General features: G+C 41.0%; 1 protein-coding gene across 1 annotated transcript; it reads right to left on the bottom strand.

The window, feature by feature from the left end:
- Window positions 1–4,909: 4,909 nt before the first annotated feature.
- On the bottom strand, window positions 4,910–24,465 carry LOC106641193 (uncharacterized). Its single transcript, XM_014355517.2, has 6 exons — window positions 24,393–24,465; window positions 17,274–17,319; window positions 9,501–9,731; window positions 7,568–8,605; window positions 5,623–7,483; window positions 4,910–5,489 (listed from the first exon to the last, which is right to left on the bottom strand). The coding sequence occupies exons 1-6, from the start codon at window positions 24,447–24,449 to the stop codon at window positions 5,318–5,320; spliced, it is 3,405 nt and encodes a 1,134-aa protein (XP_014211003.2). The 5' UTR covers window positions 24,450–24,465; the 3' UTR covers window positions 4,910–5,317.
- Between the last annotated feature and the right edge of the window lie 1,922 nt (window positions 24,466–26,387).

Raw genomic sequence — 26,387 nt, 5'->3', positions numbered from 1 at the left:
AAAGTGAATGAGGTAATATGCGCGGAACGAGGATATAGCTTAATAAACTTACAAAGAGAGGTTCTTTGGCACCTTTCTGAATTATTGGTGAAAAATTAAGAAAAACGAATAAACAAAAACAATCGGTAATGTATACAACCCCCCAAAGGGGTAAAGTGCTCTGTTTATATTTTTTAATAACAGACTATACGAAATAAATTAGTGATGAATATTGTTTCCTATGACTCATCATACTATTCTTACATTCCCCCCTATTTTAGATGTACAATGTGAGTGAGTGCAAAATAGGCCTTGATAATAAAATATATACTTGTTTGTAAAATTATAACTTTAATCCATTGTAATGCAATAAAAAACCCATACGCGATTCAGGTACAAATATAAATATAATGTAAAGCAAAAAAAAAAAAAAAAAAAAAAAACATTAATCGGATGTTATTTACAGCTGGCATAAACATCACGACCCGAGAGCTGCGATGATTCCACAAATTACTACATCGGCTTCGTATTCGCCAAAGTGAGGAAAAAAAAAAAAAAAGAAGCTTCTACATCTTCGTCCTATTTTGATATAAATCGATGCAAGAGTTCTAGCTCGTGTAAACCTTTTTTTTTTTTAATCTACAAAAAAGCCATATTGTACCATAAAGTGCGGACAACGAAATAAGAGGACTTTGCAATGTGAACACCTATTCTAAAGAAATAAATAAAAAAAAAAAAACAACTAAAAAAATTCAACACTTGATAATATTCTACACTTACGAATTAAATACTGCGAAATTAAGTAACACGTGTTTCTTACGAATGAGCAACCAAGTAATGAAATAAACACAGCGTCGAATGGTAAAAATCTCGTCATCCGAAGGACGGGAAATATTTACGTAAGTATAGTTATTCATCGCTAATTTTAAAGCTCAGTTACGCTGTTGAAGTAAAATGAGAAATGCACTTGAATTCTGACAGCGTACTAAGACGTTAAAAAAAGCAAGCACATTATTGTTTTACAGCAATAATGATGTATAGACAGGTAAAACAGTAAGGGGAGACAAAACAATATTGATTCAGAGGAATTTACTGTAACGAGATTTAGTCGATGAACTATTTAGCAAAAAGTGAAGAGAAAATGCTACGAATTAGCGAAAAAATTGGCTCGATATTGAACACTCGCACATTTGGGTAACTCTATACTTATATTTATAGCCTAAGAACAAGCGAAGTGAAAAGAGAGATGTTAATGAAGTATCGTTCTCTCTATAGCTGGTCGATGATTTTGGCTAACTTGTCAGGTTTCCGCTCGGATCTCCCTCTCTCTTTTTCTCTCTCACCGCGAGCACTGAGTGCTACGTAATTAGGTATAATACATAGTCTCTCGTTGGATGCTTCAGAGTAGCGTGATCGTTCACTGGTACCTGATGTACGAGCAGGAAAGTTCTCCCTCGTCGCAAGGGCAATAGTAACGGATATCATTAGTAAGAGGAAAAAATATATCACAAACAAGCAGCGACAAAACACAAGAAATGGGAAAAAATGTCAAGAATAGTGGCCCATCTTATTTTCAAAATCCTTGCTCCACATCCATGGCCGGTCTTTTGCCACATGGGTCAAAGAAGCAAGTAAAGAGTAAGAAGGCTTTACAAGAAAATAAAGCTCAAGACGCGCCAGCGAAAAAATCACCTACTCAAAAAGAAGTACTTGCCTACGCTTCGCTAAAGACCCTTGTAAAACCTAAAAGCTTAAGAAGCACAGGTTTGCTTTGTCCAAAAAGCAGCGAAAAGATCAAGTACTTGAACTTCCGGCGCCCGAAAAAAAGCGAGCAGCTCATCTCTGACGCACAACGTCTGCAATTGAAAGATGCTGCGATGGAAGTAGCGGAGGAGGTGGCTGGTGGTGATGACAAAGAAGTGGAAGCCTATAAACGGGAATGCTTCAAGAAGTTAGTTATTCCGTTTGACGACGCTGGAAAGGCCACTGTAAGGGCGATGATTGCGTTCCTTGCGACGAACAACAACGCGGCGTCCATCAAGCAAAGGGCAACAAGGGACGCAATGGTTGCTACGAGCGGTGGTCTGATCCCCAACAGGAATGACTCTTGGGCGCGGGTTATGGCGGTGATAAGGATACCGTCAATGGAAGAGAAATTCTTACGGCTGTACACCGACCAGCAAGGCGTCGACAAAATAAAAAGGATAACCAAACTACCACACGCTTCTATGGGAGGTGATCGAGGAGGTCGTCGCCCCAGCCACACGAGAAAACTTAAAAGGAAGCCTTGGCACCTCACTTGACGTGCGTAATAGTATATATTGGGGCATTTTAAGGGTTATTGGGTCATAGGGTTATTGGGCTCTGTTCGGAAATGATACGTTGGTTAAGTTTTTGGTTGGTACCTGCCCCCACCCCGACTTAACTAACCGACCGTGTGTTCGCACATGTAAACAATAGTTAATCAGCTGATCAAGTTTTGGCGCACTTTGAGCGCTTTTGTGGTTAAAGAGAGGACGTGAAAGCGCTCAAAGTGACCCCCACTCCCCCAGCCCAAGAAAGTATTAGAAAAAAAAAAAAAAAATACAGTTAGAAAGAACAAAAAATGCACCCTCTGATTACACAGTTTGTTTAAATTGAACCCTCATAAATTTTGTAGAAAAAAATTATTAACAGTTGCCAAGTTGTCTTGTTTTAAACCTCCGATATCTTTGGAAAACACTTCTTTTTCGATACAACGTTGGATTATAAAAAATTAACCTTTTCTGATTTAAATTGAGCTTATCTTACCAAAAACTTAACCAACGTATCATTTCCGAACAGAGCCAGAGTACGGCTACGAGGACGAGGTCTGTATTACTTTCGTCAACAATCGACGAAAATATACAATTGCCGCTTTCCCGCGAGGGCATCGCTCGGCCAGCAAGGAGGCAGGGCAAGGTCCCATTAGACACTGCTCTAAAAACCGCAATAATTTTATTGATTACGGAGATAAAAAAAAAAAAATTATGGTGTGTAAAAAGTATGAATCGCATACTTGAAAAATAACAATTTTTTGTCTTGTTTGTCAAGTTTCAAGACAAAAGTAGCAAATTTCCTAGGTATTTTCGACTTGTTTGAAAACTGCATAGGTACGACAGAATCGGAAAAAAAAAAAAAAACAAGAAAAAAAATTTAAAAGGAAACCTACGTTTCTAATACACTAATAAATGTTCCCTACGTTAGTTATTTAAACTATTGTGCATCAGTAAATTGAAAAAGTAAATAAAACCATTGTATACAAATTACTAAAACTTTGGATTGATCATCTCCTCGTATGAATGATACTTGAATCGCATTTTAAAACCAAGCCTATGAAATGCCTGACGTAAGTACGTACGAGCAATAGTTTGTTCGAAGGAATGGCACAAACTGCAATCCAAAAATACAATCGGCAGATTGAAATGCTGTAAGCGCGTGAAACAACGACAACAACGTGAAAGCCATAAAGTGCCATCGAGGGTAAAAGTATCCAAGTTAAATCTTTTTTTTTTTTATTAAGTAACAGAGTTCCAGGTGTCGAATTATTGCTGACGAGCTCGAAAATTTCCTGGCTATCCAAACTACAATGACCACATATCTTGGAGTTGCGAAAAAAAAACCCACGTAATATCTGCTAGCAGAGAGAGGAAAACAAATTTGCGTTTGGACAGCCTGAAAATATTCGGACGAGTCTCGAGACGGACTCGAACTCGCTCTAGCTCGACTCGAGTGCTCCATATGATAGGTATACAAGCGTACAAAAATGCTGAGAGAAAGTCACAGCAGCTGCAGCATAGCCGTATACACATAGGAGCTGGGACACCTATCGCGACCGACTCGTGAACACTTTATAGTTTTTAAACTACCAGAAAACGCACTTTACATTACACTATCTCTCTCTGTTCATCCACCTTCCAACCCCTCCCATTTTATTTCTTATCTATACTGTTTATCTCATCCTCCCATGTACAGACTTTGACGACACTTGATTGATCGACTCTATACATTGACTGTTGCGAATGTAACAAAAACTTGTTAAGCGTATCTCCTTTGTGAGACGTCACTTTCCTACGTGTGCCCATGTCAAAAATAGGGCGAAATTCCCGTGTGGTAACTTGACATGAACAACGCAAAAAAGCAATTAAAGCAGATTCTTGTGTATTTTTTACGAAAAAAAAAAAAAATATACACATAATAAAAAAAATATGTTACAAAATCCACACATACACACGGATAAAATCTTTCTCCGCTCTGTCTATCGTTCCAAAACCTCGAACAAGACCTTTTTTTAAATTTCCAATTTTTGGAGGATAAATATTTTTTTACATACTAATTTTATTGAGGCGAGTGTCCGCAGTAAAATTCGATAAACGTTGGTTGATTTTTCAAGCGAAAATCCTGCACTCGTCTCGATTCGCTGTAAAGCTTCTTAGGCCTATTTGATTAAGTTTTAAAATTCACTTATAACTTATTAAATCGAAAAAAGTATACGATCGGTAAAAATCCATGGTATTAATTATCAATTGAAATTTTTTCAAGTCTTTTTTTCTCTGGTATTGTAAACAGTTAAGTATACATTGATAAAACAGTCGATCAAGTAAATAGCCACCTTAAGTTTGGCTTGATTATAAAACGATACAGCAGATATCATTACTAAATGTTCAATTTTGTACAACCGCTTAAGCGCACACGATTAATTTGAAAATCAAGTGCTGTTGGACTTTTAAATTTTTTTAAAAAATACTTCAAGGACAGTTTAAAATATAGGAATCAAGTCATTATTTTTGATTCAATGGCCAGAGTAATTATTCCGTTTGGAATAAAAAATTCATCTTCCAAATACATTTTTGATGATTCACGACTTAATAATTAGATATTTTAGAATCGACAAATACGATATAGCCTTATACTCTGGAATTTCATCTAAAAGTATATTATAGTAGTGTAGTCAGTACCGCGAGCTTGAAAAGCTTCACTGTTTCAAACTCATCGACAGAATTTTCGATGTCTTTCATTCTACTAAATAAATATTCTCAACCCCCTATCTGTGCAGTTAGTCTTATTTACTCGTGAGATCGAGTCTGATTCGAGCAGATTCATCGCAGTCCGCATTTTAGAATATTCATAGCTCCGAAGCAAGCTTTTCGTTTTAGATTGATTAAGCGATATATCTTAACTTCATTATTTACCCTCGGGTCCAAATGGCCCAAAATAATAATTGTATTGTCCATAGTCACTCACGATTTCCTTTTATCTAAAGGGCGCAAAGTGACTCGAACCCAATTAGCGCAGTCGAATATCCGCACAGCCAATCCATTTATGTAACCGGATGACGAGGAGTTTCTTTTCTCGCACATGGCACAATATTAGCGTAGTTCGATGAAGCGCCAAGTGGTTGACCCTGTTCTACCAAGATACTTCGATCTATTTTGTAATATTCCTTACCGCTACGTGGACGCAAGGTTGTTGCTACAGCTCTACCACCAACTCTGCAAACGATAAAAAATAACACTTTACTCAACACTGCGTACTTAAAACAACAATATGACAGCATAAAAGTCTGATTTTGTTACTCGAAACTTTGCAGAGACTCGAAAAAAAAAAAAAAAAATGAAAAATTACCTCAGATTATCAGGAGCATCCGAGGAGGAGTGGGACGATAGGGACAAAGTTTCAATGTAGTCCGACATATCCGACGTGCCGCTGCTCGTACTTCGTGAATCGATGTACGGAACAATGCTCGACGCCTCGCCGGGGCTATTAAATTCTTTGGATGCCTTTGACGGTAAGCAAGTCGTGATGTCGGCCTCGGCAGACGAGGACTTTGCCGGTAGTTTAATCTTGTGGAACTGGAAAGTTATCTCCTTCAGGGGATCGCTCGACTTGGACTTTCTCGGTAGGCTACCATGAAAGCAGGCGAGCGGCGGGCTCTTCCGGTACACGTGGGGCACGCTCTGTTTCTTGATTAACGTGTTGGCCGGAGCCAGAGGGAATTCAAACTCAACGAACTCGGCGGTCCTATGGCTGAGCGATCCCGTGGACACGCCCGAGTCGTTGCTGCTCGAAGAGTCGCGATTCTGACCAGTCTTGGAGGGCACCGAAGAGGATCTTCGGATTTTGATGGAAGCCAAAGGAGGATTGAGAGCCTGCGGAGACAGGCAAGCGGCCTGTGGGCTACCATTCGTCGTCGCCGTCGTTGTTTCATTTTTGGAATCGGCAACAGCCTCGTTGTTCGTGAGCGCTTGCTTTTCGTCCGTGTTGCTGCACTTGTGCTGGGCACCAGCCGCCGTGGGGCTCTTGTCGTCGTCGAGACAGTGAGCCGATTCGGCCGAGTAGGACCTCTTGCGCAAGAGCATGCCCAGGCCGGCTCCGACCTCGGTGCTCGACGCGGACATGTCGAGCAGGCGACGCCGGAAGTAGGGACTAGAGAGCATCGCCGACCCGGGCACGCGATACTCGGACTCCGACCTCTTTCTGCTCGACTCGAGGCTCAACGAGCCCGAGAGCGCGGGGTTGCTCGAGCTCTTGACTCCGCTGCACAGCCTCGACAGGACTTCCTTGGAGCAGGCGTTGTGCGCCGGCTGCATGGGCAAGTAGCCTGGAACCGGTTCCTTTTCTGGCGCATCGCTCTCCTCGTCCACGACCAAATAGTCGTGACTACCGTTGCTGCTGCTGCTGGCCTCCTTCGGGTGACCGCACTTGTGGCAGACACCCGACTTGTTGGCATCCTCCTCGGTTTCCTCCTTCCGGTCTTCGATTTGCTGCTGTTGGTTTTCGCGCTTCTGATTGTCCATCTCGTCCAGGGAGCCAACGCCAACTTTGGACAAAAGGACCTTGCTGTTTTCGTAATTGCCAAGGGACTCGGTGAACTCGATGTTGGCGTAGTTGGCCGACTTGGGCTCAGGCTGGGTATCGATGACGGGCTCGACGTTCTCGTAATTGGCGGCCGTCACGCCCTCGAAGGATGGATGCACGGGGCACTCGCAGTCGTTGCTCGAGGTACTGCTGGTGCTCTGGCTGGCCTCGACGCTCGCGCTGCTCGGAGAGCTGTATATGGTGAGCTGACCGTTGGCGTTGACCACGGGCATTTTTCCCTCGCCGGACAGCCGCACCGGCTGCATGGAAACCCCCGTGGGCTCGATACCGGCGCCCCGACGACAGTAGGGCAGGACAAAGCCCGCCCAGCTCATGACGTTCTGACACGGGCAGCCCAGGACCTTGGGTAGCTGGGGTGTCGGGGCTACCGGGGCCGGCAACTTTGCCGGGCAGCCGCACTGCTGCAGAACCACGGCCTGGGGCGCGAGAGGCGTGTCGTAGTTGGGGTAGGCCTTCGGCATCGCGAGGCACTCCTTGATCTTGCGCGGGGTGTCGTAGTTCAACGAAGCTTCCGCCTGGGGACTCTGCTGCTCCCCCACCACGGACGAGTGATGGAACATCGTCTTCGGGACGTCGTAATTCTCGTACGGCCCCGGTGCCGTAGTTGCTGCGCCTGTAACACACGAGAGACGCAACGCAATCAATAAGAGATGACAGCGATGGAAAAAAAAAAAAACAACAAGTAACCAACCACTGCGAGAAGGTACGGCGGCGGCGGCGGCGGATCTCTTGGCCACAGCACAGGTGCACGTGGTGCTCGGCTCGAGCGGCAGGGGCATGGGAGGCTTGTTCGGCCTCTTGACGGTGGGCCCACCACCACCAGCAGCAGCGTTAGACGGCTTGGGCGGCCTGGGTGGCAACTGTTGGGGCATCGCTTGGCCGGGCCTTGGGATAAGCGCTGGCTGGGGCGAGCCGGCGGCCGAGTAGTCGCTGTCGTGGCTGTTGCTGTTGCTACTGCTGTAGGACGACAACGAGATCCGGTCGAAGGCTCCCCGAGGCTGCAGGTGGCCAAGGTGGCTGCTACTCGCCCCCGAACTCGCCAGCGTGGCCGTAGTCGCGCAAGTCGACGACTTGGACATACCACCGAGTTTGCTGATACAGCTCGAGCAACGCTCGAGGCAAGCCGCGCTCACGTGCTGCTGACGAGAGAGCGAGCAGCTTCGCCAATCCGTGCCCTGTTGTTGTTGGGGTTGGTGGTGGTGGTGGTGGTGGTGGAGGTGAAGGGTGTGGTGGTCGGCAGTGGCGGCGAGCTCCGAGAGGAGGGAGGCCGAGTCGGGCTCCTGTTGGCGGCTCTCTGCCGAGGCCCAGTAGGCCGACGAGGAGGACGTGGACGGGGAGAAGAGCTCGCAGGAGTCGAAGGGCTGCCGGCGCGGGCTGTCCAGCAGGTGGAGGCGGGCATTGGTGCGTTGGGGCCCCTGGGTGAGCTGCTGTTGGGCGATGAGCTTGTCCTCGGCCGCCAGTTGAAGGGCCCGCGCGATCTCCTCGGCTTGATCGGTGATGAGGACGTGGAGGCCCTCGCCCCGGCCGCAACGGGAGCCACCCTCGAAGCAAAAGCGGCCCTCGACGACGCCGTAGCGGCGCAGTTGGCCGATCTCCCAGGTGCCGAGGAGCCGGGGCGGGACGCCGCTCGTCATGCAGAAGCGCTGCTCGCGCACGTGCAACTGGGCCGGGCCGGTGTTGAGCTTCGCCTTGGCCGGGGCGCTCGACAGCAGCACCAGGAACTCTTGGTCTACGACAGAATTCATTCATTTATTCAGCCATACACTTATTATACGCGGATAGATCGTGCGGGGGATCAATTTGACAAATTGCCCTCTGTTGTATAATATATACCATTCGAGTCATATATACATGTATCGTGCGCCCTTCGCCCCGTCGCCCACCCCCCTGTACCCACGCTCGCGCGCTCTTTCTCACACTCCTCCTCGCGCGTGTGCGTGAATCAATACTTTTATATACGAGCCAACGGCTGCACGCTACTTTCCTCCATTTCTCTCTCTCTCTCGATCTGTTGTTGATGGTTTCCCCGGCTCTCTTTGTATTTTATACATATATATACACCTTGAAATGTGTGTTTGCATGGTCGCTTATATAGTTAGAAGTAGATTTTAAAGCTGATGCCCATCAAGCAGACAACGCTCGTCTTTGTTCTTTTACCCTCTTACTTGTACGTACGCGTGTAATATGCTCGTCAGAGGGTATATATACTTATAAAACGATGAAATAATAATCGTTTTCTCGGGGTCTATTGTTTGAGGGTATACACATACATACAAGTGCTTCTCTCGTGACGCGAACAGCAGATATTCATATACCCTTACTGCGTGTAGTATTGGTTGTCTAACGTAATCGCGTGCGCTATCTCCATGCCTATGTATGTTGTAATTTTCAATCGCGCGAAAGAAGATCTTACGCGCGTGTATTTATGTACATATGCTCGGGTGGTCATCGAGTGCCATTGTATAGGCGAGACGTTTTTTATTTTCTTTTTTCCTCAAGTTGAACATCTCTTGTTGTCTAATGGTGCCTATTGTGCGTGCACCCAAGTGTGCATAAATGTTTATATATAAAAAAATAAACACGAGTCGCAAGAAGCGCGTGATAATAAATACACGTGGATGTACCTTCGCCGAGGTTGTTTGATATTTTGACCTGCCATTGTATGAGCCTTTCCCGCGTGTCGAAGGCGAGCACGACAGTCACGTCTTGGCAGATGATGGCAATGGTGTTGGATTCCTTGTCGAGGGTGAAGCCGCTCTGTACACCGAGAAAGTGCTGCAAGCTCAGCGACGCCTTCGTCTGGCCCTGTTTGTACCTGTCCTTGCTGTCGCCGTACAGCTGCAGGTGCAGGCAGTCTGGAACACAATCATAATAATATTTTACATAATAAAACTGGATCTGAAAAAAATATGTGCGATAGACTGGGAAGATTATCTTGATGTGATATATGATCAAGTTTTTCGGGGTTTCCCGTGTGTAAAAAAAAAAAACATTGAGTTATAAAAGCTTTTTAATCAATGATATTTACACGCGTCTATACAAATATTTTAAACATCATACGTAGCATATCAAGTTTTGTGATTCAAAAAAGCCGATAAGCTTCAAACTTCTGAATTTTTACATTATTAAGAGATCTCGAATGATACGTGTTTATTTCGATTTCGAGAACATTTATTGGTTTTCAGGATAATTCATATACATTGTAGAAACTTTATTTGAAAAATCGAAAAATCATATATATTATATTTTGCAGAGCAATTTTTAACACATTTCTCGATTAATTTCTATTTCCCATTCGATTCGTGTCCAGTGTACAAAACAGGACTGAATTTGTATACCGAACCCAAAAAACTAAGCACACTAATTGCACAATAAAAATATGTTGTACATATCCATTAGCTTTATTCTATTTTTTCTTTCTTTTATATTTTTTTTATTTATTTATTTTTTTAAATGCATATAGCTTCAATTCCAATTTCCCGGAATCACGAATAAATCCGACTGCTCACACGTTATTACACGCGTGATTAATGTAGGTACACGCCTTTGGAGCACATGGGTAAATATATCTCCAATCCTCCTATATGTACAGCTCGTGTGGCGGGGAGAAAAAAAAAAAATTCTAAAAACGCCGCCGCCGACGTCTCGTTGACACTTGCATATGGATATACATGTATACACGTACAGTGTACGGTAATTAAATATATATTTATGGGAAATCAGAGTCGACAGCTGCGGAAGGAGCGGCGAGCGTCTCGAGTGACGGGGGGGTCTACTGTCGGTGAAAAACAAATTACCATTATTCATGCGGCTAATGCGGTTTTTGGGATATTATTTAAGCATAAGGGGGAAACAAGAGAACAAATCCTGTCCTCCATGGTGTACCTACACCGCAAGCCACTTGTGTTCTTAAATAACCTACGCGTATAATATACGTGTACTCGAGTAGACGGTCCGTGAAGCCTCTTGCCCGATGACTGCGGCTCTTTAACTTGACGCTTGCTTATACATGCATAAGTACGTGTGCTGCAGAGTGGCGCGGGTACACAGTGTCACTTCCCGAGTGTATGTATGAAAAAAAAAAAATTTCGTTACTCGAGAGAGGAGTGAGCGGATAAGACCGAAAATTAATGGCTTTACCTAGAGTACGTGAAGCGTCAATTAAATTAAGGTATAATTATTTAGGTTTTTATCACATAGCCGTTATTTGTTGGCCTGATTATAATAGTATATAGTTGTACCTTCATTATAACTACGGCGCGTAAAAGGGTTGACTTTGAGGAAAATATTTTATGAGATAAACAATAGAGGCTATGCTTTGGAACGCAGCTGAATTAACTTTTATTTATTCATAAGAACTATTATAATAAATAATGATTGTTAATATCTGGTTTTTTTTTTTTTTTTTTTTTTGTGTAATTTACGATCGGAGGAATCTTAAAAACTAATCTGCTTATCCTATGGAACAAGAAAATTTATTTTTAGAGGAGATCTAAACGAACAATGATGAATAGATATTTTAACAACAATTGATCGAGAATCGACAAAAGCAACATTAATTTAGTTGCTTTTTAAATCTAGTTTCGTTGTACGTTCCAAATAACACGAGTTTTCTTAAACCAAATAAGTTTCTGTATTGAATATTTTTAGAGGAGATCTAAACGAACAATGATGAATAGATATTTTAACTACAATTGATCGAGAATCGACAAAAGCAACATTACTTTAGTTGCTTTTTAAATCTAGTTTCGTTGTACGTTCCAAATAACGCGAGCTTTCTTAAACCAAATAAGTTTCTGTATTGAAATTTGTTATCCATCTGTTTTTCTACACAGTTTTCTAACCGAAGATAATGAATTTCATACTTATGCATAAAAATTTGTCAATTCGAAAGAAAAATTAATTACATATGCCGTGAAAAAAATTAAACTATAGAAATTTCAATAAAAATTATTTTGGTATTGAAATTAATTTATTCTACATAGTTTGGTTTAACTCTGATTGGACAAATAAATCTTTGAAAAATGTTAGCCGGTGGTGACTGTAAGACACAACACAAAAAAAAAATCATTTCTTCTAAAGCAAACTTTAAACTATTCATGCTCAAGCCCAAATTGTATTAACGATTAGCTTCAAAAATACATTGAACAGATATTAGTTATAAAAAAAAAGGTTCAGAGTTCGGGATGTCTATTGATAAACACAGAGGAGAAAATATATATATCTGGAATAAATTCACACATCCAAGCTCGGAGCAAACGTAGGCGTCGAAATGAATGATCGTTACACCCCTGCGTGGACACGCTCAAGCGAACAACAAAATATTTTCACGTGGATGGGATATTACGCATCTCTCGCCCCGGCGTGCCATCACTATGAGCGCAAGAAGAAACACGTGTTCCAAGTATGTTCACCACCATCGCCCGCGGCAAACAGGATATATTATACGGACGAGGGAGGGAAGCGAAAGCTCGCGCGAGAAGAGGAGGAGGCCGAAAGCATCGCCGGGAGGGAAACAAAGCCGAGGGCAAACAAAAATCAGTCGTCGGTACTCCGCCAGACCCGCCGCTAATATAATATACCCTTAGGGTTGTACAGCTGGTCGCGGCCGCGCCTCTAAATTTCTTTTTTTTTTTTTTCCCACTTCAGCTTCGGACTACATTAACTCCATAGGGCGCATAAAAAGACCCCGGCGAGATTACCTATATACGTATGTATTTATCGCCGTGCGTGTCCTCGCGGTTTATACTTACTGCGCCCTGCTGCTGCTGTGAGGTCCGATACATAATAAGTATCTATATTGTAACAGGCAGTGCGTCGTCCCCCTTGGCACGATGAATTATGTAAGTGCCACGAGGTGCCTTTTTAAATTCAAATGAGCCTTTATTCGAATATATATATATATAATCTTCCCCCGTTGCTCACGTGGCGCTGTTCACGAAACAATGATCATCTTGCGCGCGATGCTTCTTCCTCCTCGAAGAATACGAGTGTAGGTATACGGTAGGGAGCAATGGGGGGAGGATACTACTATTATTATTATTATTATCATTACTGTCCATTGAAGCAGTGGCCCACCGTGGCGTCGCTGGGCGGGCTCGTGCGGTACGCGCGCCTTGTGTCCCCGGGAATATGGCTTGTAACTTTTGTCCGACGCCAAAGGTCGGGTATATATATATATATACGTGAGTTATACCATTATGTCGAAGAAAAATGTTACGCTCGGTTTTTATCGTAAATCTATATGTACGGTGAAATTGGAAGTTACGAAAAATTTTTACCGTAGGAACCGTACGGTTCGTTGGTTCACGCTTGATGATGAAAAATACTTATAGTGTAGGTCGTTTCATGTGTCACTTTACGATCTCCATTGAATGCGTCCTTTTTTTTCTTTTCTTTTTCAGTGTGGGAAAAAATCGTCGTGATTTCGTATGGTAAGGATTATAAATGTACCGTAAAAGCAATCAGATATTTCGTTAAAAATGTACAGTCAAAAATGATTTTTGTGGAGTGTACATTAACTATTGCATGCGAAGAACGCGGTTTTTGCGGTTTTTCAGAGGTACAAGAAAAAACCGGCTGCAACATTTCTCCTCCGTTAGTACAATGTATTTAATAATAAGTGGTATATGCCTACATGACCACAATAGTTATACACGCACGTGGGAGGTGTGCGTGAAGAGCTGACTGCTGCAGATGTAGTACTTATTTTCTTTTTCTCAAAGGATAATACAACCCACAGACGCCCCGCGCCCCATGCACGGAAGAAGTAAGATAAGAAGGGATCGTATGGAATATTATAAGTAGTAGTGGATGTACGTTGGTTCGTAGAAGAGAAAAAATATTTTCGTTGCAGCGCGCACTTACGGCTACCGGAATATTATACCGCAATCCTACAATATCAAAGGGGAGTCGTGGGTCGTTGGCCCGATTTTTATTTATGCTTCGTAGTTTTTTTCACAATAATACTTCATTATAATACCAAAGTGTTTGAGGGAGAAACAAAAAAAAAGCATTTGAATATTTTTAGCACTTTTTTTTGTAGTTTTTTTGTTAGTGGTATTACATATGTACACTGTATATATTTGCCAGCACGGGATTTTATCTTTTTTTTATTCAATAATCGGTTTTATCATATAATATACACAAGTCGGGACGTGTGGCATAAATTGTAGGGAAAGTCAATGTAAAGCCGTAAAATCGTTTGTGTCAACTTTGTTGTGCGCGAGATGCACAGATGGGAGATCCGCGCGTGTATAGAAATGTATATGTATATACATATATGTAAAAAGCTTGATTGGAGGGTTTGACGTTGATGCGTACAAATATTAACAGAAGAGCGGATGACGAGAACCGTCCCATCGCACCATATGGCAAATGAAATAAAAGAGCTTCGTTTTCTATTTAACTCCTCGTCGTCGTGTGATGAATGAACGTGCATCCATATTATATACAGTGTAACGTATACATGTCCATCTATATGTATATTACGTAGTCAACGAGAACTGTGTGTACATTACTGTATACACGTGGTTTACATGCAATTTTGTTGCTCGTTATGATTAACGATGAAAAATTCCGACATACGTGATATACAATCTGTAGGTACAAGATAATTATTTCAAGCTTTATTAAAATAATTTTGGAATACATTATATATTATGTACCAATCAAGGTTACGCGTTTTTGATAGGGTTGCGGAAATTATAATTTGTCCACTACCTGTTACTATACTCAGGTACATTATTCATTTGAATAAACAAGAATGTTATTGCCCAACTCGTATTATTTGAAAAATACAAACGTATAAGGGTGTAAATTGTAATTTTATCATTAAGAAGTTAGAAAAAAAAAACGAATGTACGTAATTGGTGAATAAAAATGTTTTGATTACAATTTGACACTTTGATATTTGAATGAAAACAGTCTAGCTATACGAATAATAAAATCAGATATAAATATACCCACAAAGGAAAATGGTATATTTGTAATTTGTAATAAAACATAAAAAACGCAATGTGGGTAACCGAGTTCTTTTTTTTTTTTTTTTTTCAAATACAAACTGTGGTAATTTAAACGAATAGTCGTGATCAAAATATATCCAACCCCGATTGTGTAACGTAATGCGATTCGCTTGGCACCATTGTCCGAAATTCTCGTGAAAACCCGTAAAAAAAAAGCTTTTTTATTTCAATAAAGCTTATACAATTAAATTAAATATACACAATGATGAGAAAATCCAAGCGATGCCCGTGTAAAAAACAGTAGTTCCAAGTAAGAATTGGATTTTAAAAAACTTTTCCGTGGCATCACAAAAAAAAGGGGGGGGGGACTAAGCGAGAGACGCGGCGAGGAGAAAAAGCAGGCACAATATCAGCGGCATCAGAAGCGGGAAAAGTTGTCCAAGGAGTTCACGGTGTCTCTCGGGGGCTTGATCATTCATCTCCCTGGAAAGCCCTCGAGAGTGTATATACACGCACGTGTGCGTGGGCGCGCTATCATTTTTGCTGCCTCTCGAGCGTGTATACTGCGGCGGCAGAGAAAAGTCTGCAGGAGGAACACCACCGCCACAACGGCTTAGACGGTACTGGGCGTTGCGTACACCACAGCTTGGGGAAAATATGGGAACTCGGGGGAGCTGATGACTCCGCCCGTACAAATAAAAGAAGGGACGTTTTTACCTTCCCATGCAGATAACAATCCTCTCCTTCTTTTTCTTATCGTGCATAATGGGCTGAATGAATGCACAGGACGGAAGATCTTTACCTATACAGTATGAGTATTATTTATATTGTATACGTATTCAATTGTGGATGTATATATACGCGATAATATAAATAAAGAGGATGAAAGACGATTGGCGCGCAACGGATGGGGCACCTGACGCACCTTGTCTCTCGGCGCTGCTACTGGAATGACTAACGAGTCGGTTTGCTCGTATATAATATATGGGTACACGCACTCACGTTGTTGTACGAATATATATGGATTAATCCTCGTCAATCAATTTCTTATGAGCATTTTTCTGTTTTATAATTTAATTTCCATGTCACATTTTACTCGGAGGTAACCAACATTTTTTCTTATATTTTTTAGTTTTAACATACAAAAAAAAATTAATTTCATTTTTACTGATTCAGTTAATTTTACAAGTTTTACTTCAAACTATGTTGTATAGCATAAAGTAATAACAATGTGGCGAAATAGTAGTTTTTTTACATGGTAGCGCTGGGCTCAAGGAACCCCGTATATTTGGCTTGGCTGAATGTATACACCAGGTGTGTGAACTGTATATTTTCTGCTGAGGGCCTATACAAATGTCCAAAGATAAAGAAAAGAACAATTTCGTTTTTTTAACACACGTTTATATATCTAAAGTGCTATAATAGTGCAAATATTGGTGGGAGTTCTGTTATTTGGGGAAAAATGTCCATGACTCCTTCGGATGCAAAAATGTCGTGATTGGCATAAATTTAACCAATTGCTTACTCGCTAGTGCTAATTTTTAGAGGGTGGATAAAGGTACTTTGTACGTAGAGGTGGTAAACAGTTAATTTGGTCTCCGTACTAGCGATTGTTTGTGCTTGCAGATTTTTTTTTTTTTTTTTTGATGTAACAAAAAATATAGAGCCGAGTTTAAGAGCACAATAAACTTTTCCTGCAGCCCCAATGCAAGTATACTTATACAATACGTTGCCCATAACCCCTTCTTCTCCCTCGCTCCACGCCAATCCAAGCTCAGCCCCGCGCAACCTCGCCACTCGAGAAAATCAGATGTCATGCGCGATCAAGGCGAGAAGAATATGAAGAAAAAAAAAAAAAAAGAAAATCGCCTCTCGTACTGTTTGCAAAAACGATAACAAGCGACCGTCAACGGCAGTAGCAGGTGCACACGCCCGCCGCGTTTTTTCATGTGCACCGGGGGATAATAGTGACGCCATTATATTCCGCTCGCATATCGCCGTGTATACGGATATAAAACCCCCCGGAGGGGAGAAAAAAAGGGAGAATTACGTTTGAAGCCGCGGTTGAACAATTGAGGCGTCGAAACATCCAAATCACGTTATTGCGGTAGAATAGAAGCGAAACAAAAAATATTTTAAAAGCGCCAATTCGCGCTGGTGGTGGGTGAATATAAAAAAAAAAAAAACGCGCTTCCGGATGATGACATTGTCGAGGGAGCGAAAACGCCACCGCAAGAACAATGCCATTAGTCACGCGGCGCTTGATCTTTTTGTTAAATAATATTTCAAGCACCTGCTATGTGTGCGTTTGGGTGTGCTCGCACGTTCGCATGTTTTTGTATCGGCCCAATGGATCGATTGTCTCTATGTTGTTTTTTTTTTTTTTTTTTTTTTGACGGAGTAAATGAACCAAAAATACAAACGAGACTTTACCTGCGACCGGTGACAGCTTCCGCATGACGCACCATCGGGATTTCCACTGCAAAAGAAAAACAAACATTACGTTTTTTAATTTTGTCCGTATAAATAATTTTACATAAAAAAAAAAAAAAAAAAAAACTAATTGACGAAAGAGCATTTCAATGTATTTTCATAAACTTTTATTCAATCCCAATGTGTTACATGTATATGTGCTAACACATATAAATTAAAATTAATAGATAACTCGGTTTAGTAAAGTAATATTATAGCGGGTACTCGTGGATTCAGTATTACGTATATTCCTATAATCTGATCAATAGTACTAATCATCTGATCTTGATTTCAATTGTAATTCATAGTAATGATAGATAAAAAAATTTATTACCATAAAAAATATTGGTATTAAACATCGATGTTGTAGAATTTAACAGCTTTATATCAGGTGGTAAGAAAATAAGAAATAAAAAATTGAGGGAGGGGGAAAGTGACGAGAGGAATGATGATGGCAGTAAAAGTTCATCAAAAGTATAACATGAAGCTTTTATAGAGATCGTAAGCTGATGGTAAAGTAAAAGTTGAGGTATATATATGGAAATGGAAACAAAAAGTTAAAACGAAAGAAAAATCGATAATTGAAAAGTTCCAGGTTTATATGAATTCGAGAGTGTACGATACATCTCCCTCCAACTAAGTATATAGAATTGAAGACCAATATACCTTACGTAACATCCTTTAGAAATTGAATTCGAGGTGATACTTTATTTCGCCCAACCGTAGAAATATTGAAAATGTAAAACATTTAATACCACGGTTAATTTGTATCATCTAGTATTAGATTGAGTAATAGATCATTACTTTCTAAGCAAAATCGTGCGTCCAATCCCTTTGACTAGATTTCAAAGAAAAAAAAATCAATTACTTCTGTTCGCCCTCTACACTTATTAAATACGTGAAATCGAAAAACGAGGGACAACCGAACGGAAAATAAGAAGAAAAAGAAAGCTATACTCGACATAAGGCATGAATTAACGAAAGCGTACATGTTTTTGTAAAATTTTCTTGTTTAAATGTATATTTTTTGTACAAAGTCATACTTTTTTTTTTTTTTTTTTTAAGGTAAGTAGTACCGATCAAAAAGCAATGCATGTATATATTTATGTACACAACACGAGACAAGTGTGTGCTTTGAAGGAGACGAGCGAGTATGGTATAGGAATGGCAAGTATCACAGAGTACAGTTAATTAAGTATTCTAGGGTGTTCACGTGTAAGACGCTCGAGCGTGTTTTCAATCGCCGTGTATGTATAATTTTATAGGTACGCTCTTGTTGTCTCACGTATCCGATATATACCTATAGGTACTCCGATGTAACATTATATTTATATAAGTACCTACAACTACACGCGATTACGTTATTTTGTACGTGCACCAGTAGACAAATATATGACTGACGGTAGCTATAAGTATATATACGGCAAAGGCCAATCAAGTATATAGAATTCAACGCTCATTTGTAATACACGTCACATACAAGATCAAATACACACCTACTACGCGTGTGTATGTATATTCGGTACACATACAAATGCATGCCCGTATAGGTGCAGATGCACTGGGTATAGCGCTGACAAAGAGGCAGCTTATGAGCCTCCTCGGGTGTATTCGCTTCATAGCTATTAACTTATACGCGTCGCACCCTTGTACCAGGTATACCTGTATCAACATGATGGGAGGCATGGATGTTATAGAGGGCCCATATTATACTGTATACACAAACGCAAAGCATGACTCTCGTGGCAGCTTCCCCTATATAAGAGCCGCTGTTGCTGTGTGTAGCTTACAAGTATATACTTCCGTGCATAGAGTCGAACGACGACGCAACATGCCAAAGTGCCAATGTTTAAACAACCATCAAGTTGAGGGGCGTGCAAGCACGGATGGCACTTTCTTTCCATCTATACATATATCTCTTTTTGATACCTTTTTTTTTTTATAACAAGTATAGGTATACCTACAAATAAATGAAATATGAGCGAAAAAACCTATAAAGTAAAGATTTACTTAATATGACTCCGTTGTAAATTTTTCATTGATAATGTATACGTATAGGAATATAACAAATACTGAGCATTAGGTATTTATTGAAATAAAAATAGAAAGAGATGTAAAAAGCAAACATTTTTCTGACTCTCACGTTTCAACTGTATAAGCTCATGTACTAGGTGCATTTCCCGTGTGTACAACATTAATGCGCTCGCGTATATGAAGTGAATTTCTCCCCCGAAAGACCTAAAAGTATATGTAGCAGTCAAATTAGCCAAATGTATATTCCCTTGTTCCCCCCTTACCATGATTCGTTACTTTATCCTTAATAATATAATCCTCTCCCATGTCCAATCGTTGGGGCACACTGATAAGTCAAAATAAAAAAAATATATATGCTGGACTGTATAGGATACCTATTATATATATTCCCAAGTGCAGGCATATATATATATAATACATAAGCTGTATATATATGTATACCTATCCCCCAACTGACTCGAAACACTCGATCTCAATTTGATTCTTCGTGCGGCCAATTAGCCGTGCCATTGTTGTACGTTTGCGGATTGCGGTATAACTAGGTATATACCTGCGTTGTTGTGTAATAGTCGTTAAGACAAAATCAATAAAGAACGCTGCTCGAGACGAACAAAACAAAGAAAAAAAAAATCTGGTTTCATTAGAAACAATAATAATAATACATCATTGGGCCACTCGGAGAGACCATACTACGAACGTTTGGAGATGTAGGTACAAATATATGTATATTTCACTTGGCACGACTTTTGGGCCTCGTTAAATCCGACAGAATATACTTATACATGTCCTTTTTTTTTCTTCCACTACTACTGCACACGTGCACTTAATCAACGTCACCAACGTAGCTCGCAGTTAACACTTTGTTTTTTTTGCTATCGCAGCTCAAACTCAGTGACAAGCTTCTCCCCCTTTTTTTTTATGCCTGACGTTCTTTATTTTTTATTTTTTTCCTTACAGATCTATAGAACCAAGAAAATGCCTGAGAAAAAAAAGTATAGGTACAACATGCTCGACTTCAGTTCTGGTTTAGTGACCGCCAAATCCTACAAGTATAATAAATCTATAGTAAAAACACTACACGGACATGCGTGTTTGGTCGTACACTGTTTTAAATTTCAGTAAGCTTTTATACGTCCCGCGTTGTATCTTGTGTACATAGTTTCTCTCAATAGTCAAATAATCAAGTACGACGTGCAGTAGCTCATGAAAAAAAAAAAAAAAAAAAAAAATTATTACTTGTGTACCGACTATAACTGTATGGATAAAAACACTAGTGTCGATGTAAAAAGTGGACACAGTTATCTTTAACGCCCTTTCTCGAGCAAACGAATGTTTTTACATTGCCCCAACAAAGGCCGACGACGACGACAATGGCAATAAGTGTCATAATATATTCGTTATTTATCAGTAGCTTCACGCTTCACTCGAGACTTCTCCACCGAGTAACTGTACACATAAGTATAAGTATATACCGAACTGCATTTTATCAAGTACATTAGTGTGCAGTAGTTGCAGCTCGGCTTGAATCGTGTACATTGTATAAAACAATCGCATGTGGGCAATAATTCCTCGATTCCGCATTCTCGCAAAGTACATTTCCAGCTACAATAACGCCGTTGTTATATCGCGCGACCTCGTATTTAAGTCGCCTATACTTGTTTATCAATCATCAATGAAAGCGTTTGATTGAAAATCAGAGATTTTGCAATACCGCGTATTATTGTACTATTTTGGGACTTATCGCGTTGATGACAAATGTATTGTTTGTCAGGATGAGCTTGGGATTTGTTTTTTTGTTTTTGTTTTTTATTACTCCCAAAACAATTGGTGATTTGGCGAAAAAGAATGTGATCAATTTTTCGCGCAAAAACATGCATATTACATTTGAGTTCTATTCTTTTGTTGTCACAAATTTTGGATCATATGAGTACGTATACATTACGTCACGCGATCGATAACAAAAAGAATCCTTTTATCTTGTAAATCGTCAGAGAAAAGATTTGCACGTACGGAGTACAGATACATCTATAAGTATTTATTACATTGAATGGCCATTACGTACCAGTTATACGATTTGTCATGAATTCATTGATTTTTTCGCTTTGGTGAGTATATATATTACACATGATACAGATGACTGATACGATGAGAATGAAAATAAAAAATCCTACTTCACGAAACAGCGAAAATAAGAACTAGTAAGATATCTATACCCAACACACCTATAAGTAAGTATAGGTATATCCTTGCTCCATACATATGTATACTGTTGGACAAAATGTAGTATCCGTGTAAGCATCCCTCACATACATAAGATGGTAAAATCAATTGGCGCCGTTTTTCGGAGGGTCATCGATCAAGCGTGCAATATATTATCATACATAAGAAAGTGACCCATCGTAGAGTCAAAACAATTATGACCTCGTATATTATAATAAAATCCCAACGAGGAGGCAAGCCGGAGATGCAAACAAAAGGGTTCCGTATACATGTATGTAAAAGCCTTGCATGCACACAGGCGTCAAAAGACCGAGCGGTCGGACCGGTGCTCTCGTGCCGTTTTTCTATATAGACACCGTGTAAGCAAATAATCGCCCCCGAATGAACACGTCAACGGTGTTATCGCGCGTGCGGCCAGAAAGAAAGACACCCTGCGACCATCACCATTACCGCATACACTTAGCTTTATAAATATATACATACATATAAGGTACGTATACACATACATGTAGCTACAAGCCGGCGCGTGCGACTCTCCCCCTAATGTATACTTGGGGCCCTTTTATCCTCGCAAGAATAGAGGGGAAAAAAAAGTAGGTACAGCAGTGGGCCGAGTACACGCGTATGGCTCGGGGGGGTGCTCTTTCTCTCCCCGTGCATCGCGTCAAAAGCCGGGAATCGGCCAATTCGTGCATATACCCATACGACTATTCTACACCTATACGTATTAGGTACTAACTGAACTTTGCCGTGTATATATGTATATAAAGCATAGCGCGCGCGCGTGCAAGGAACCCGGCGACCCGAGGGTCGTCGCTTTTCCCCCTCGTACAAAAGGGAGGGCAACATTAATCGTTAATCGCGCTTCGTTTCATCGTCGTCGTCCCCATATATATATATATACACACTTGCGTGTGGCTTTCTCTCTCTCTCTCTCTCTCTCTTTCCCAAAATGCCATTCGGCCATTACGCAATGTCGCTGTATACACCCGTGCAAGGCCGCGCAGCAGCTGGCTATAAGTATAACCGCTGCAGGATGTATAGGTACATCGGATGGATATCTAATACCTACAGGAATTATGTGTACCTTTGTCCATATGAAACACATTTTGGGGACGCTCCGTGCCGATGAGGCTGTAGTGTGCCAAGTTTGATGCGTATATATATAGGGAAAAATAATAAACAAAGATTCGATGTACGAGATTCGGGGACATGGAGGCTGCTGCGCAGGGTATGTATATATAGAGGTGTTGATCATTGATGACAATGCGAGTAGCGGGGGAAAAAAAGGACGCCTTGAGCCGGCGTTTTCGGCATCGGGTAGCTGGTATACGTATATATATATATAGAGGGGATGTCTATGAGAACAACGTATACGGCTTGGATCTTTCTTTTATCATCCCCCTCCCTTCTCCTTGCAGTACAAATATATATATACATGTACACATACTAACTTGTATTATTTCCCTTATTTCGCGCGTTGCGTGCTATAAAGAGTGTGTCGGAAAAACACTTTTGGAGCAAAGGCATATTACGACGACGATGCACGCAACCCTCGTACGTGTGTATGCACTCTTAAATAATATACATAAGTGAATAAACTCACTTTGAATCACTTCAAGTTACAATTACTGTAATTTACGAGTAGCTGATTTCTTTTTTTTTCTTTTTTTTTTTTTTTTTTTTTTTTTTTATCAATTATTCATTTTGGTTGATTTCGCACTTATTTCAAATTCAAACAATTTATGTGTGCAAAATTTCATTAGTATATATTTGTATAGCAGTGTGTGGGCATAATATTATACTTATGATGCCGGATCACAAGTACACCATGTACACTATTGTTACATACCTTGAAAAATCCTAAATACGCGTTTTTTCGGCACTTTTATAATTATATACTTACACACATATAGATTGATTATAAGCGGCTGTCGTTTTTGCAACACGCGCACTGGCAGTTACTTGTAAGAAGTTTAGCGCGAGCACGCTTTTTACAGCAGTTTAATTAATAGCGCGGCCGACAAGGTTCAACGCGAGATTGCACACCGCGCGCATACCATAACATATCGCACACACACACACACACATATGTGCAACAGTGTAAAAATAATAATAATAATTTATTCCATACGCGCGCCAGTATACCTACTGCATATAATATATATGTATAATTACATAGAGATAAAAGTAAGTATAGGTAATGCGCGCAAAAACATGTATTACATATCGCCTTTCGCTCCGCATAACCAGGTCGCTTATTTTATTTTTATTGTATATATATGTATATATATATATATATATATATATATATATTGTGCTCGGTGTATACTTGCAGTGAAATCCGAGCGAGGATGTGATGTTTACTTGTATATGTTTATAGTATAATGAGTAGTATATTTTATTGAGCACGCATCGGAAACTCTCTGCGTCTATGATGTTTTCGCGCAGTGGTACACATGCATATACCGATTAGCAATGTTACCGAATACTTATTTATCTCGTTGAATGGGTGTGATACGTTGTACCTATACATACAATATACACGTACGCGCAAAACCCACTTATCCCCAGGGTTCGAACAATTCGCGCTAATCTAATCTAATCTCAGCGTAAAAAATAATACAATTGGATATATAGGTGTACACGCGACCGCATACCAGAGAATAAAGAACGGAGCGCATGTGTTTTGCGTTGTGTATACTGATGTATAAAAAATAAGTTTTCAAATGTGTTAAGATGTAAAAAAAAAAAAAAAAAAAAAAAAAAAAAAAAAAAAAAAAAAAAAAAAACTAGGAAAGAAAAGAAAAAAAAAAGTAATCGTACCTTTTTGCCGTCGCGAAACTTGACGTTTCCCTCGATAATGCAACTGTTATCCACCATTGTGGGAGCCAATGATTTTTCGCTCGCGAACGACTCGTCGGCTTCCTTCTTCTCATAACTGATTGGTCATTCTTTTCTCGTGCAAACACTCGCGCGCATCCAAACGCGGAAAGGGCCCACCTTTGTTATTATTATTATTATTATTATTATTATTATTACGGGTACAACAACCGTTGCTGCTGCTGAACCATCATCAGCCGTCCGCAGCACATTCCGCACACTGATCACACACTCTCCCGCACTTCACGCTTTCCAGCTTTTGTTTAGATAACACTTGACCGCTGATACAGCCTCCGCTCTTGAAGCGATGCCGACACGATAATGCATTTACGTGCACGTATATCTTACACAGAAGCCCAAGTGCGCCAATCACTTTAGGTATGTGTGGTCTATAGCAGTGATGGTGCAGTTACATGTATATACTACAGTCCTGTACGCGAAAAGCTCGAAAACGCCGCGGCGTTCCCTCCACCGTGTGCTCCATTTCGCGACTCGATTTCCTTTTCTCCGGCTGCTTCTCCAACCGTACTCCACATTTAGCCCGTATACTGTTACGGGGAGTCGGTTGAAAGCTGTTTCGGAGCAAAGCAGCGCAATTATACTTGTGGTCACGTATTTATATGTATATATATTACCAGCGCCGCCAACAAGTACTTATACACTTACTCGAGTTGTACTGTATATTCGCGCGATAAGCGCTAAGTGGCGTATACTTGCCAAGGGAACTTTTGTAAAAGTCGAGGCAAGCCGAACGTGCCGAGCTCCGAGCGCAGACTGTATAGCCTGCAGGGGATTTAAGAAAGAAGGAAGAGAAAGAGCGCGCGCGCACACAGTCAAACTCACATGTATAGTATCCCCATCCTGGGCACAAATCACGCGCGCGCTAAAATCGAAAGCCCGGCGAGGTATAAAGATAGCTGTCGCATCCGCATAGGTGTGTGCAATATGTACTACATACACATCTCGGGATTCTCGGGTGGTCGCATCGAGTTCGGAGTTGTAGGTGTACTTGCTCTGGCTGTGTCGACCCGACCCCGACTGACTGCACCTTCGACACGGTCGGTGTGCCCCCCCCCCCCTCGGGTCTCTCCCACCTTCTTCCGCGTCTGCCGCGTGCGCTTCACGGGGAGTCCGGGGTTCAGTGCCCCCTGCTCTCTCCGCTTCCCCGTTTTTCCACCCCACGAGCGCCCTTTCTGCACCCACATATATATATGGGTGATGAGGGGCCGGTGGACTTGGATTCTGCGCTTTTCGCAACACTTTCAACAAGGGTGGTGTGTGCGCGGCATAAGGTCCCGGTGTCCCAGCGGCCCCATATAGTATGTGTGGTGCAGCTCTCTGATGATGCTCTCTCTACTCTGCAACCCCCGTGCGATTACGTGTGTTGTATGATTGCCGGCGCGCGCGTGGCCCCGGGGGCTGACGTCCTGCAGAGAATAAAACTATATATGTATACAATACAGTGTATATGCAGAAGGGCTGGCGCTGCGTGTGCTTATAATATCTACGTGGGGCACGTATAATATAGAGATGTCACGATACATAATATATACTCTCTTCCTTAATTGTTATATAAACTGGCGTAAATATTATTTATGATTTGGTTGGAGTAAAAAAAAAAAAAAAAAAAAAAACAACTATTTTTGTCTTGGGAATTTGGTGCTTGGTGTACACAAGAAATAGAAAGCGGGGTGGACAGTGTATAAGTATACATGTAGGTATATAATAGTTGTAATTGAAAAAATTTGGTCAATCAAGAATATCGATGCCTGAGTGTGTTTTATATTAATAAAAGAAACAACAACAACAACAATGTGTTTGTTGAAAGGATACGTGAAAAATATCTTACTTGGTTCTCAAAACGGTATTTATAAGTATGTAGTGTGTACCTGTAGTAGGTACAACCTACATGAGTTTCGAGTTTTAAAAGACATTAAA

The sequence above is a fragment of the Copidosoma floridanum genome, unplaced genomic scaffold (genome assembly GCF_036245765.1).
Source record: "Copidosoma floridanum isolate Cflo_tuat_1 unplaced genomic scaffold, Cflo_Japanese_pri ptg000019l, whole genome shotgun sequence".
Lineage (NCBI taxonomy): Eukaryota > Metazoa > Arthropoda > Insecta > Hymenoptera > Encyrtidae > Copidosoma > Copidosoma floridanum.
This window is presented reverse-complemented; position numbering and strand designations above follow the sequence as displayed.

Bases quoted from the DNA above. Each gene is read 5' to 3' on its own strand.
- LOC106641193 (XM_014355517.2), bottom strand. From the start codon at position 24,449: ATGGTGGATAACAGTTGCATTATCGAGGGAAACGTCAAGTTTCGCGAC. The intron at 17,320-24,392 runs GTACGATTACTT...TTTCTTTTGCAG, and splicing joins AGTTTCGCGACGGCAAAAAG to TGGAAATCCCGATGGTGCGT. The intron at 5,490-5,622 runs GTAATTTTTCAT...TATCGTTTGCAG, and splicing joins GATGCTCCTGATAATCTGAG to AGTTGGTGGTAGAGCTGTAG.